The sequence below is a fragment of the Panthera onca genome, chromosome E3 (assembly GCF_046562875.1).
Source record: "Panthera onca isolate mPanOnc1 chromosome E3, mPanOnc1 haplotype 2, whole genome shotgun sequence".
Lineage (NCBI taxonomy): Eukaryota > Metazoa > Chordata > Mammalia > Carnivora > Felidae > Panthera > Panthera onca.
The window spans coordinates 32,715,919-32,730,038 of record NC_138354.1 but is presented as its reverse complement, the minus strand read 5'-3'; the positions used below and the strand labels follow the sequence as shown (position 1 = coordinate 32,730,038).

General features: G+C 54.9%; 1 protein-coding gene across 17 annotated transcripts in view; it reads left to right on the top strand.

Moving 5' to 3' along the window:
• CLEC16A (C-type lectin domain containing 16A) overlaps positions 1–14,120 on the top strand; it is a 202,679-nt gene that overhangs the window by 168,157 nt on the left and 20,402 nt on the right. For 2 of the 17 annotated variants that reach the window (XM_060648502.3, XM_060648501.3), the window contains exons 22-23: positions 10,469–10,577; positions 10,998–11,148. The exons of 13 other annotated variants lie outside the window; for them this stretch is intronic. In XM_060648502.3, coding sequence (XP_060504485.1) covers positions 10,469–10,577; positions 10,998–11,018 — 130 coding nt within the window. In that variant the 3' untranslated portion in view covers positions 11,019–11,148. Of the gene's footprint in view, positions 1–10,468; positions 10,578–10,997; positions 11,149–14,120 lie in introns of those variants that run through there. 2 more of the 17 variants (XM_060648504.3, XM_060648503.3) reach the window with 1 other exon arrangement.

Sequence of the window (14,120 nt, the reverse complement as noted above, 5' to 3'; positions counted from 1 at the left end):
CAGATACATCTGCTGCCCTGGGCCCGGTTTCAGGAGAGGCCGGTGTTCATCACACTTCCAGGACACCTGTCGCGCTCTCAATACACAGTCTGAGCCTCACTGCAATGGTGTGGGAGCCCCACAGGGGCACCGGCCCAACCAGAATTGGAGGGCAAGGAAGGTTCTGGAAGGAGGTCTTGACAGATGGGCCAGGTTAAACACGGGGCATCCTGGGCAGATGGCAGGCCCTGGGCTGTGAAAACCGTGGTACGCGTGTGGGTCCCGCAAGCAGCCTGAGATGTGTGGGGCAGGAGATGAGGCCACCTGGGAATGACCTCCTGCGCAGGGTTGACCATCTTGGACTTCATCAGCGAGGCCACGGGGGCCGCTCATGGGCTCCAAGTCGGGGAAGGAGGGCGCGGGTGTTTACGGCTTTCCTCCGAACTGACCAGGGCTCCCACAGCCCTGGGAGCGGGAAGACCGTCATTCCCAGGGATCGGCCCCAGGCTGGGCTGCCCATGGGATCTGATGACCTATACTTAGCTGGAAAGAAGCAGCCGCTGGAAACAAGTTCTCACACAGAGCACTCATGCACTCCAGGGCTAAAGCTCACCCGGCCTGTTAGCGCACCTCACCTCGGAAATGTGGTCAGAATCCAGTCCCTCCCACCCCTGTACCCATCTCCTAGGCTGGGGTTGGCTCACTTTTCTTAAAGGGCCAGGCAGTCAATATTTTAGGCTTTGCCGGCCACGCGGTCTTTGTCACAGTCTGACTGCCTTTGCAGCCAAAGCACCTTGTATAATATGTAAATGAGCAGGTGTGGCCACTTCCAGTGAAACTTCACTTAGAAAAACAGGCCCATTGCCTGATTTGGGATTTGGCCTGCAGGATGTTGTTTGCTGACTCCTGACCTTGGCCTTCACAATCTCTGCCTCTTCAGTATGTTCCCAGCACCATAGCTAGAAAGATCCTTTTCAGGTATAAGTCAGATCATGTGTGTCTTCTGCCTAAATCCATCACTGGCTCCCATTTCACTCGAAAAACAAACTCCTTACAGTGGCCCCCGGGGTCCCACACAATCTAGACCCTCTAGACCTCACCCCTCTCCACTGTCCCCCTGACGAACTCCAGGGTGGCCACAGGAGCCTCTGGCCGAGCCTTGATGTGGCCGGGCATGCCCTGCTTTCCATCCCCTGCACTGAGCACTGTCGTCCCAGGTACCTGTGTGGCTCTGTCCTCACTGCCTTAGGATTGTTCCCCAGACTTCTCTGTCTCCGGGCTCTTCCTGAGCAGCCTGTACACATCATAGCCCTGCCCTGCTCCCGGCACTCCAGGTACCCCTGTCCCGCTCAGTTCTCGTCAGAACACTCATTTCCTCCCAGTGTCTTCCCTTTCTTCATTGTCTGCCTACCCCGCACCCCGTCCTTCCCCAGCCCATTATTGGACTGTAGCTCCAAGAGAGCCGACACTGTGTTTTGTTTTCTGTTAATTGCCCAGCTCCTGGAGCTTCACTGGGATGGGGTACCATACAGATGGTGCTTGGGAAGTCCTGGACGGGTGGGTGGGTAGATGGATGGATGGGCAGGTGGGTGGATGGATACATGGAAGGATGCATGGGATGGGTGGGTGGGTGTACGGAGAGGAAGAGAGAGAGATCGATGGATGGATGGAACCACCAAATCTTCAATACCCCCTTTACATGCTAGACATTGTTCACTGTGGACCCAGGGGTATGCTGAACAGACCAGTCCCCTTTGGAGCTCCCAGGCCCCGAGGATCCCGTAGATGCCAACCATGGCCAGGGCCCTGAAGGCATCAGCTGAGAGCTAGGATACTACGCCACAAAGGGATCCGACCGGGACAGAGAGTCCAGGAAAGCATCTCCGAGGGAGGGTTGTTGACCTGGGAGGAAGTGGAGAAGCAGAGCTGGGCAGGAATCCATCCCAGACAGGAGGCCACACAGACGGGAGAGCTGTTGACGCCTGGGCCCACAGGCTGCCCAGATCCCCAAAGAATGAAAACAATGCTGTCCGGGTGATAGCCTGCCACCAGTTTGGGCACAGAATTCCCCTCTGTTGTCACTTTCCGCCCTGGCCAGATGAGAGTGGTGCCGAGTCTGGCCCTATTTCCCAGGAAGGTGCCTGGTCCTTCCCAGCACGTCTCTTTCCGTGTGAGTGGGAGGGATTTTGCAAGGTTCATTCAGCGGAGCTGGGGGTACATGTGTTCGTAACCCCCTTGCTACAAGTCATAATCGTAACTAGTTAGAAGGGGGCGGTGTAGTGGGATTGCACATTTCTGTGAGTAGACTAAAAATCACTGGATTGTACCTTGAAAATGCGTAGATTGTCCAGTGTGTGAAGTATGGCTTGGTAAAGCTGTCGTATTTTTTAAAACAGTTCTAAACTACTCAGGCTGTCCCAAAGCTGTCATCGTTCTCTAAAGACCAGGTTCTCTCATTTGCATCCTAGTTTCATCATAAAATGGTCCAGTTTATGCAGCATTTTCCTTAAAGTGGTCCAGATATTGGATATTGGTGGGGGGGGGGGGGAGGCGGATTGGAACGCACAACACAGGAATAATCTGGAAACCTTGATGCAATCCAGACTCACCTGGCACCCTCCCTCTTCCCTAAAATTTGCCTTTTTTTTTCCAATTACTTTTGACTTTGAAGAAAATACTCCGCTCTTACTGGTAAAATGGCCTCTTGTTCCCTTTCCTTTCCTGTAAATTATGAGATAAGTTTGTATTTCATACCTTTCCAGAAATCTCTATTGTTTGTGGTCTGACCTCAGAAGCAAGACTTCTGGGAAAGAAAGTAGGTATTAGAATCACCGCTTCGAGCATTTGTCGAAAATCTCTGAAGTGGCCAGCAGTTTGTGTTACGCGTTTGAGACAGAAAACAGGTGAACACCACCTGTTCGTCGCTCAGGAGTCGCTTCCTGGTGCCGGCAGACGAAACGTCGGCCACTCTGTCCAGCTCCTCCAGGGACTTTTTAAAAAGATGATCCCTCGGGGCGCCTGGGTGGCCCAGTCGGCTGAGCGTCCGACTTGGGCTCAGGTCACAATCTTGAGGTTCGTGGGTTCGAGCCCCGCATCAGGCTCTGTGCCGACAACTCGGAGCCCGGAGCCTGCTTCGGATTCTGTGCCTCCCTCTCTCTCTCTGCCCCGCCCCGTTCATGTTCTGTCTCTCTCTGTCTCAAAAATAATAAACATTTTTTTAAAGCTTATTACAAATCGGATCCCAAAGGCTGAGAGATGATTAGGGCTAGTGGCAGAAAGGGGTGAAGGTTGTCCGGAGACAAATGCTCAGAGCCGTGGCTGGTGCTACCATCTAGTGGGGCCGGCTCCCGTGTGGCAAGCAGTTGGTACACGCCAGTGCCTGTGCTAAGCGTGGCTCTGTGCACGTCTGCCACGCGTGAGGTGGGGATTGCCTTCTCCTACTGCACCCAGGGAAACGGCGGCTCAAGGCCGCACAGGCCATCCGCAGCAGGCTGGGATTTGAACCCACCTGTCTCCACAGCCCTGCACTCTGTTTCCCTGGCTGTACCCCGGCGCTGAGTGCCCCCCTCCCGGCCAGCACTCGTCCTGCCCGGCCTCCCCCTGGAGGATGGCCGGGCGAGCACAGCAGTCTTGGAGGGTCAAGAATGTGCGCAATGTGAACCCCGCTGGCGCCCTCCCTGCCCCCCGGTGCGGCGACAGACTGAAACGCCCCTTCTCCATGACAGGCGATGTGCCCTTCACAGGCCCAGAGGGGCCCAAAAGACACAGTCCGGCAGTTCCGTCTGGGATGTGCTTCTGTCCAAAGAAGTGCTCTCACGATTATTTATTAATTGTGGCAGGGAAGAAAAAAAACAGAATAGAGTTTCCTGGAAGGGGATAAAAGTTCAATATGATAAACTCCCGAAAAGCAATCAAAGGCCAACGAGGGCAGAAAAATAAAGGACAGAGAGAGTAAGTGAGATGATGAATCAAAGTGGCCGGGGTGTGAGCAGCCCCCCGGGGAGGGGCCGTGTCTCGCGGTGATGGAGGCGCGCAGAGTCTCCGAGCAGGAGCGACCTGGGGGCGGTGGTGACGGCGGGTCCCAGAGCTGCCCTTCGAGGCCGCCAAGGCCCTGGGGATGAGCTGCCGATGACAGAGAGGGACGGGGCCGGTCACCAGTCGGCTGTCCTGCCTTCACTGCAGGCCCGCTCTGTTCATGTGTGCGCTCGTATCTGAACGTGGAGGATTATCGATGCAAACCGTAGAGGGACAGGAAGAAAAAAACCCCCACAGTCCTGCCGCCCGAGAGAAACGCATTGTAAATATTTCCGCTTTCTTCCCATCCGTGTCTTCTCTTTTTTCCCTGATTTTTAGCCACCCAAGAAATACATGAGTGGATTCTTCATTAAAAAAAAAAAAAAAAAAAAAAAAAAAAAAAAAAAGAAGAAAAAATCATATCGTTACAAATGGGACTTAAGTCCCCTTTAAATACTCTTCCCTGTTCCCACCCTTCCCCAGACATCCCACGGTTTGGCTTCTCTCCTTCCAGAGCCTTCTGTGTGCCGTTGCATTCTCTGCGTGTGCCCATAACCTTCTCTGCAATTCTGAAGCCCAAACAGCACTGGGGGGAAAAAAAAAGATTTTTCCTAACTCACTTGGTGGCGGAATCTGCCTTGAACTATTTGTGAGTTATTTGCAAGAGTCGCAGATGCCATTTATTGTGAATATATGTGTTTTATTTCTTGCAGAAATGCAATATTTGGGGCTTTGGCTGCCTGAGACCAGCCAAGGGTGTGACTTAACGTATATGTGTGTGCCACATGGCCCTTTAACCCTTAAAGATTCTAAGTTTTAAAACACATCTGGCCTGTGGCGCCTGGGTGGCTCAGTCGGTTAAGCTGTTTCAGCTCAGGTCATGATCTCATGGCTTTGTGGGTTCAAGCCCCGCATGGAGCTCTGTGCTGGCAGAGCCTGCATGGGATTCTCTCTCCGTCTCTCTGTCCCTCCTCTCTCTCTCTCTCCCTCTCTCTCCCTCCCTCTCTCTCTCTCATTCTCTCTCTCCCTCCCTCCCTCCCTCCCTCTCTCTCTCTCTCTCTCTCTCTCTCTCTCAAAATAAATAAAAACTAACTAAATAAATAAAAACATGTCTGGCCTCAAGGATTTAGGATAAGAAGTCATGGATCTGTAATTGTCTTATGCTGTGGGTTCACCCCCCCCCCCCAACTTTTTCTTAAACCTGAAAATAATTCTAATCCTGATTATCCTTCTGCAACTTAAATTTCGGACACCACTGTGAGTAAAAAGCTTTCCGTGTCAGTGGGTACAGATTTCACTCATTCCTTTCCCTGGCCGTGCAGTGTGGGTGCGGGGGTGTCTTTGGGCGTTGGGTCATTTCTAGATTTTCACTCTCCCGGGCAGCGCTGCCGTGGGCATCCTCGGATGCACCTCTCTGTGCACACGTGCAGCCCAGGATCAGAGCTGCTGGGTTGTGGGGTTTTGTTCTTAACACCATCGCTGCAGCCCCCGTCTGGCGTTTTGCTGGCCGGCAGTCTCGTTGCGCCTTGGCTCCTGCAAGGGTCTCCCGATGTGTGCCTTCGTCTTCCCACGCAGCTGTCCCCGGCACAGCTCTGTGTCCACGCCGTCCCTTTTCCTAAGGCATTAGAGCCCACCCCTTAAGACCCTGTCTCAACTACTCCTGTCTGCGGATGACCTCGTGTCCAAATAAGGCCACGTTCTGAGGAATAAGGGCTTCAGCATGAGGATTTGGGGGGAGACACAGTTCAACTCTTGACAGTCTGAAGTTTAGCCGAAATTGACCTAGCCAGGCCATTTACGCTGGCTGCTTAGGTCGTTTCTGGTGCACTATGCCTCGCTCTGTGATGACCACCCTTGTACAGAAATCTTTGTCCATGCTTCCGGTTACTCCTTTGGAAACCGCTTCTTAGAGTCTGCAAGAATGCCCCTGTTGAAGGCTCCTGACAATGCCTTGCCAGGTTGCTGTCCAGAAAGCGGAGTGGGGCAAGGGGTGCCCAGCTGCCCACACCTGTACCCCACACTTGCGCTCAGCGCGGCTCTCCAGACAGGCCAGCCGCATGGTGCCTCCAGGCAGAACCGTTCTCCCAGCACGCATGCGCCTGCCTGCCGGCCTGGCCGCGTGCGTTCCTCTGTCCAGCCTCATTTCTATTTTATCTCTTACTCCTGCCAAAAAGAGAGTCCACAGGTTAACAGCAAAACAGAAGCCGGAGCTCAAAGTGTCTGTTTAGGGCATGTTCTCTTGCAACCGCATATAGGGAATAAAGATTTCAGAAATACTGGGCTTTCTGGGCATCAGGCACTAAATCAATCAGTGAAATTTCACTCACAGGGCAGCTTGCCAAGCCAGACCAGGAGAGAGAAGTAAGTTCTCTGGTTTAGTTCAGCCCGCGAAGCCCACGGCAGCCTCCGTCGTCCCGCTGCTTCGAAAGGCAATCCAATAATGAGCACTCAGCCGCTTTGGGGGGGCAGGGGCCGGCCAGGGAGGGGGTCCTCTAGAGCCATTGAAAGCCAGCCAACCCGATGGCTTTTCGGGGTAGATTGGGAGAGCTGGGGTAAAGAACTCGGGGAGCCGGGGCCTTGATTCACAGGGACTTCAGAGAGTGAGGAAGCAGAGGAACCCTTAGGAGACCTGGGGGCTTGGTGTCCACGGTGACCAAAGGGACAGGCAGGGCTGGGTGCTTGAGCGCTCCCAGCTGCGAGGGAGCGTTGCAAGACAGACGCTTCACTCAGCAAGGCCGGGCCGGCGTTGCTCTCGCCAGCTTCGTGCAGAGACCAGAGAGCAGGATGCAGGGAAGGATAAATTTAGCCAGCATTTCAGGGGAAAACATCGATCTCAAATGTAGTACTGTCTTTTAAAAGAAAGTGGAAGCCGTAGGCCGGTCATTTGGGACGATTTCACTTGAACAGATAAAAGCCCAAGAACAGCGACTGCTTGCAACCAGCTCACCCCGCGGGCAGCTCCAAAGGAGGGCGGCCGCTCTCCGCACGGGCGTGACGGATGGCTCGCCCTGGCCCCCCTTTGTTTGTTCCCAAGAAAAGGTGCTGCCTTGTTTTATGGAAAGATTTTATTTAGGTTTATCTTTCCAGTCCCGAAGGTTCCTCTTCGCAAGGAGTGACGCCGGGCCCGGCTCTTGAGTTTTCTGGCGGCGGGCCCAGACTGCTGACATCTGATGTGCTTTGTGTCACTACCAGCCTCCCTCCCCGTGTCTCATAGCTGAGCAAAGGACATCCAGTAGCTGTAGACAGATTTTTTTGTTTTAAACCGGGCACTTCGGACATTGGCACGGTGGGCGCTGTTCCTACCTAGGTGAGGCCGAGGGAGCCACAGGGTCCCAAATAATAGATCGCCTGTGCGAGTGACGTTGGTGCAGCCTCACTTGTCCGGTGGCCGCAGCATCTTCCGCGCTGCCTCGCTCTGACACTGCTCCCTTGTTGGGAAGGGGAAAAAAAGTCCGGTCTGTCAATATTTGGGGCACTAATCATCTGCCTTCGGGCGCCAGGGGTCATGGAAAGGCTGAGACGTTTCCAGGAATTCGTGGCTCTAAAAACAAGCTGACCGTAAAGGATTTCCAGCGAGGATATGAAAGAAAAAAAACCCAAATCTCAGCCCCACCCCCACTCGCCCGCCCCGAGCACTGTCCACTGGGTCATGGATTCTTGGGGAGAAGTGAAATCGAGGCGCACAGTGATGTGTGGGTCCCACTTAATAATGAATGTGGAGGAAGGAGAAGGAGGATGTTCAATATTGAAACATTTCAGAGCGCTTCACTTGGTTTGCCAGTTAGTGCCCTCCGCCTGCTTCCTGGACGGGTCCTGTGAAACCCGGGCGCCCTTTGCTTGTGTCCACAGCCAGGCTCTGACACCGGGGCCCCACATGGGAGGGAGACGAAACCTCTGCTAAGCAACCTATTCCTGCAGGACGTCTTCTCGTTTGCTGTTGGCTTTCTGAAAGGAAGAGGGAAGACCGCGGGAGAAGTGGGGCTCCGATGAATCCTGGGGTACCCGTGAGGAGTTTCTTAAGCTTCAAGGTCATCTCTGGAGTTGTCATAATTGCCCCATTTCAGCTCCTCTTAGAGCTGACTCATGTTAACACAAATTTTGTGCTCGGGCTCTTACCTCTAACAAAAAGGCTCAGCAGTGAGACCCCGTGCTCACGTTTAGGAGATGTCTATCCAGTGTACCTACTAGATACGTTCCTTAAAAGTTGCCTAGAATGCAGAATTCTGTGAATCAATTCCTTTTTTCTTCTCGACACACATTATGTGAAAGGAAAAGCATTCCTTTGGCGGGGGGAGGAAAAAACATTTGGCCCCAAGACATAATAAAATCATGCTTAAGGATGCAGCAAACTTTAAAGTCTCTTAGTTAAAGGAAATCAATACTTTTATGATGAAATATTAATAATACTAAAAAAAAAATAAGTGAAAACTACAAATGCAGAATCGCCTGGGTGATTTCAGCGTCGAACACATTAGCTTAGCATTTGCAGGGAAGCACAAAGAGAAAGCGGGGCAAGTGGGGCCCGTCAGAGAAGCCCCCTCCAAGGCCTCGCAAGCCCCCTTGCCCGGAGCTTTCTGTTGAGAAGACACACACCCCCTTAAGTGCCAAGATCATTTCCAAGCGTTTTTTGGAAGCAGTTGCCTTTTAGAAACGAAAAGATGACTGTAAGCTGGGGAGGGAGCACGCGTGTGCGTGCACCGACACACAGACCTACACACGGACGTACACGGGATGTGATGGGGACCGAGGAACAGAGATCCGGGGAAAGCCACTCGTTCGGAGGCCCAGGTGGCTGTCACCTCCCCTTCCTCCCGTGAGTGTTTCCCGGCGCACATCTTTCAAAAGGACACTTGCGTTCGGCTCCACCTAAGCAAAGACAGAACACAGGCACGCGTGTCTTGAACCCAAACGTGACCAATGAGATTCTAAGGCTCCTGATGAAAATAACAAGAATCCCATCCTCTTATCTACGGTTTGCATATACATCTCTTGAACTTTGTCTTCATTGACTCCTAAGATCTTTGGTCACAACTGAGCACAGGAGGAAGAAGCTTGCTTTGTGTCGTGCCGTTTTCTCTAGAGAGCCAAGAGACATGCCCCACCGCGGGTAAGGAAAGACACACAGACACGGGAGGGGCACCTGGGTGGCTCAAAGCATCCGACTTTGGCTCAGGTCGTGAGCCCCGCGTCAGGCTCTGTGCTGACAGCTCAGAGCCTGGAGCCTGCTTCAGGTTCCATGTCCCCCTCTGTCTCTGCCCCTCCCCTGCTCACACTCTGTCTGTCTCTCTCTCTCAAAAAAAACAAAATAAACGTTAAAAAAATTTTTTTTATGTAAAAAGGAAAAAAGAAAAGACAAAGATGAAAATCCTCAATTCTTGCCTCATTGGACCCGAGGTCTAGGTGCGACACATGTCTGTTAAGTAATCAGAACGGCCAGCACCACCTGAACACGTGACCTGTGTCATCGCATTCGGCCAGGTGTGCTGCTGTCACCCCCTTGACACGGGAGCGCACACCGGCCTGCAGCGTGAAGCGGCCCCCCTGTACTCGCACGTCCGTGTGGGGTGGCCAGACCCCGGGCGCTTTCTCCACCCTGTGCCCCATGCCCCGTGCCCGGAGTGGGACCTACGGGCCCAGAGCCAAGCGTGTGATCTCGAGGCTCCTCCCTCGCGGATGACAGAGCTGTGTGCACAGCTGCCCGCTTGCCTGTGTCCCGCGGGTGTGCCGCTACAGAAGCCGATAAAGTCCCTGTCCACTCGAGGACCTGGGTTATGGCTTTTGAAGATTGTTCTGGGCCCCCTTCCACCGCGATCTCTGTACGGCTCTGGACACACTGATTCTGTCGGACTCGCGTACTTGGAGAGAGTGTCTCCAGTTCTTTTTGTAGATGACGTGGAACGGGACGTCGTCATCTGCTGGTGGGGCCCAACCCCGATCCGTTAAATCACCCGGTAGGAGGGGCTTTGGTGACGTGGCCCGGCTGCAGAAGTTAACCACCCGACTCTGCGGAGCCCGGGTCCTCGCAAAGTGCACGCGCCAACGGGGCCGCGGGTGTGGGGCTCTGCTTTGGGAGCGTATTTATTAAGTCTGTGCCGAGGGCACGCGCCTTCTGCAGAAGACCCACACGCATTCCCTGGCCCTCGTGCACACCGCCACTCTGTAGAACACACGAGGCGGGCGTGCACGTCGGCGTGGCCCTAACCCTGCTGTGGCCCGAGCGCACAGAGCACGGCTGGGGAGACGAACAATTCGGCAGAAAGAACCAGGCGCTCCCAAGGCTGGCGAGAGCCGCGGTGGGGGGGTGGGGGGGTGGGGGGTGGGGGAGGCATCCTTTGCCAGCAAGGTGACCCACCCCCGCCCTGGCCAGTGGCTCCAGCTTCTGCCCCGTCGGGCGCTGGGACCGCAGGAGTCAGGGGTCGGTGACCCCTCCGCCCTGACAACTGTCTAATCCGCCTCCCTCTCCCTGCTCTTTCAGCCCTGGTTCCTGCCTTAGTAGAGAGGCAGTCGAGATGGCCACTGCTGAGTTTTCTAATGCCTTTGCTGAGAGAGTGTTGGGGAGCTCTCTGCTTGCTAATGTACAGACGGTAATACCACCGGAAAGGGCAGGGGGCTGGGCGCGGCGGGGGCCCGGGCCTCGGGAATGAAGTCCAAGTCCCGGCAGCCTTCGGTTTTAAAACTCCAGAGCGAGGTGATGCCGCCATAAGAGCCTCTCAAGAGACCTAGTGCCCCCGTGCCCCCCACATGCCGCCGACCCTCCGTGGCCCGGAGAGGGTCCCATGTTCAAGACAGCGGAAAGGGTGCCGGCACAGCAAGGTGCTGGCGTTCACACGGCCCAGACGCTCCCTGGCAGCCAGGGGGCCATCGAGGCTTCGCCTCCCTGGTCGGTAGTGGCCCGCTCAGGCAGGCTTCACCTGGGAGCAAAACCACTTTGAGGGCCAAGGCCGGGGCAGAGACGGCACAAAAAGAAAGCAAGATACTGAAAGGCCGTTTTTTCCTTTCTGCAGGTTTTCAAGTATAGTCCTTAGAATCCAAGAGGATTTGTCCATGGATACAAAGCTATAGGCCAAAAGATTCTGCAAGTCCCAGCTATTTTTGTACGTTGGACACGTTACCCCTTTCAATGCAACCAGAAATAAAAGTCTTGTGGTGTTTTCAGGTGCAGCCGGTCAGTGATCTAGGGGTCACGTGACCCGTGGTGCCGTTGCTCAGGCTCGGCTCAAAGGAGGCGTTAGAAATGCCCCATTTGGCGCCTGGGTGGCTCAGTCGGTTAAGCGTCCGACTTCGGCTCAGGTCATGATCTCGCGGTATGTGAGTTCAAGCCCCGCGTCGGGCTCTGTGCTGACTGCTCAGAGCCTGGAGCCTGTTTCAGATTCTGTGTCTCCCTCTCTCTCTGACCCTCCCCCGTTCGTGCTCTGTCTCTCTCTCTGTCTCAAAAATAAATAAACGTTAAAAAAAATTAAAAAAAAAAAAAAAAAGAAATGCCCCATTTCCCAGGCTCCTGATTTGCCCCCTGGACCAGACAGGAGGTGCACATGAAGCAAATCAGAAACGGTCTCAGGGGCCTGTCGGGGGGAAGCCCGGAGATCACCCCTAAAGCCCAGAGCTTTGTGCACACACCCCTGTAGCAGAAAATCACGTGTGGTTCGTCATGAAGGGAAACCGGAAGGGTCTGTGGGCAGATTCCCGCGTCTTCCACCCTCACCTCAGAGTCCTCGCAGTAAGGGAGGGAGCTGTGGGGGACGCCCCAAGGGTCCTGCTGGCCCGCAGGGTTCTGAACCCGGCACCCGTGTTGGTAGATGCTTTCATTTTGTGTGAATTCTTTGGAAGAGCCATGGGTGGGCACCCAGGCCTGGCCTGGCCCGTTGTGGGTGTGCTACTCTTGGGCTTGAATCTGAACCCTGCCTCCTCAGTCCCCCACGCACACGCTCTTGGAAGACTTGTGGGGTAATTTGGCTTTTCTGGTGTGGCCCCCGACTCCATGGCCCCCAGCCCCCACCACCCTTGGGCGTCACTCTCCTCTTTCCAGGGGTGGGCTTCAGAGCCAGCCTCCTGAGTCCACAGCGTGGACGAGAATGCTCCGTGTGGTCTGTCGGCCCTACCCTGTGGACTCTGGGGTCTGCCCAGGGCCCCCGGCAGGCTGAGGCTCCAAACTCAGTTCTCCTTAGCCCTCCTCCCGCCTGGACACCTGTCAGACTGCACTGGGAGGGGAAAGGGCAGAACCATCCAGGGAGGAAACCATCCAGGAACCGTCCTGGATGGAAGGAACCATCCAGGGAAGAAACTCTGCGGCGGCCATGCTTGCTGTCTTCGGTTCCTTGCGTGAGGAGGTCACAAGGCATGCCGATGTGTGACCGTTTCCCAGCAACGCTGGGGCGGTGAGAAAACACGAACGCTGTGTCGTGAAAACCTGTCATGAAAAGGCCAGCTGGGGGCACCTGGCCCCATGGGCCTCATTCACATTGGAGAACACCAAAAATGCACAGGTTGCTTCTCCTGAATCGGCCCTCAGCAGGCTTCATTTTCTGCTTCTCGGTGTGGAACGAGCATGAGTAAATCTTGGCTTTTGCCAGGGCAGGCCGCTTTCCCCCTCAAAATCTTAGAGCTCTTTCCTGAAAAAGCCTGGGCCTTTGTGAGGCACAGCTTCATGAGACCGTAGTGCCCCCGAGTCACGTAGTCCGGACGCAGAATCCTCATGGCAGGTGCTCGGCCACACGTGCTCACGGCCCACACAGGTGGGGGGCGCCCTTGGTTCTCTCGGCTGGGGTGGTCTGCTGCTTGTTTAAAACATGGAACTTGAATTAAGTTGTCAACGCTACTGAAAATCAGGAGGTTTTACGTAAAATCCGCATATCCAGCTTCCCCGGCAGAACAGGAAACCGCGGCCAGGCGAAGGCCAGTGCTCTCAGGCAGCGGCGGTCGGGAGGGGCTGGGGAGCTTCACTTTCCCGCTTGCTCCGGGCGCTTGACCAGTCCCTTCTGCCCTCCGCCCCCGACGCAGCGGCCGAGTGTCCACATGATGGGTTTCTTTTCCTGACAGAAGGGAACTAGCCCACATCATAACCAAAGAAGGGAAGACAGGTGGCGGGTGGGGAGGGCCGTTCACCCTTCGAGACGGGCCCTCCTCGTTCACCGACGTTACCGGCCTGGCCCTGCCGTGCCCGGGCTTGCAGCCCGTAGCCTTCAGGCTCTGAGGGACCCGCCTGCTGTGTCTCTGAGGTTCAAAGGTAGGACCTGCACCGGTGTCCGGAAAAGCCAGCAGAAGCCCACCCCTGGCGAGGCACCCTGCAGCTGGGGCGGTTCTGCTTTTAGCTCGTGTACAGTGAGGGAGAAACGTTTCAAAAGCGCCGTGAAGTGCCATTACATTTCCAGAATGGGGCCCCATCTCCAGGCAGACAGCGGCGTCTTCCAGGAGGGGGTAGAGACAGGAACCTTGCATGCGAACCTGTGTGTCACAAGAGTGAGGTCACTGGGGAAGCTTTTCCTTGAGGTCTTGGCTCCCAGGAAGCACAGAGCCAAACAGGTGAGGTCAGCTTCCCATAGCCGGCAGCTGTTCTGGGGCACTTTTTCAGTTTCCACCTGCCTTTCAGTGGTAGACTCTCATCATTCAGTTTGTGTTTCAGTGGCTTTCAGCATTCAGTATCTATGGCATTCGGGTTTGGGTTTTAAAATCTAAGCCACCGAGGTGCCTGGGTGGCTCGGTCGGTTAAGCGTCCGACTTCAGCTCAGGTCACGATCTCGCGGTTTGTGCGTTCGAGCCTTGTGTCGGGCTCTCTGCGGTCAACACAGAGCCTGCTTGGGATTCTGTCTCTCCCTCTCTGTGCCCCACGCCACCCCACCCCTCTCTCTCTCTCTCAAAATAAGTAAGTCAACTTAAAAAAAATAACATAAAATCTAAGCCTCCTCAAATTCTTCCTGGAAGCAGGTAGTACGTAAGAGCATCTGTAGGGGTTGAGGCAGTGGGGCGAGGCGCGTGCCATTTAGCAGAGTGCTGAATCCCTCCTGGGTGAGCTGTAGGCGGGCCAGCCGGGTTCCTTCCCCTTCAGCTGTCCGCGGGGTCCCTGTGGAATCCCCCGGTTGCCGCCATAGTTCTCTCATCGTCTAGGTTTTAACCAGAAGTGGTGGCACGTA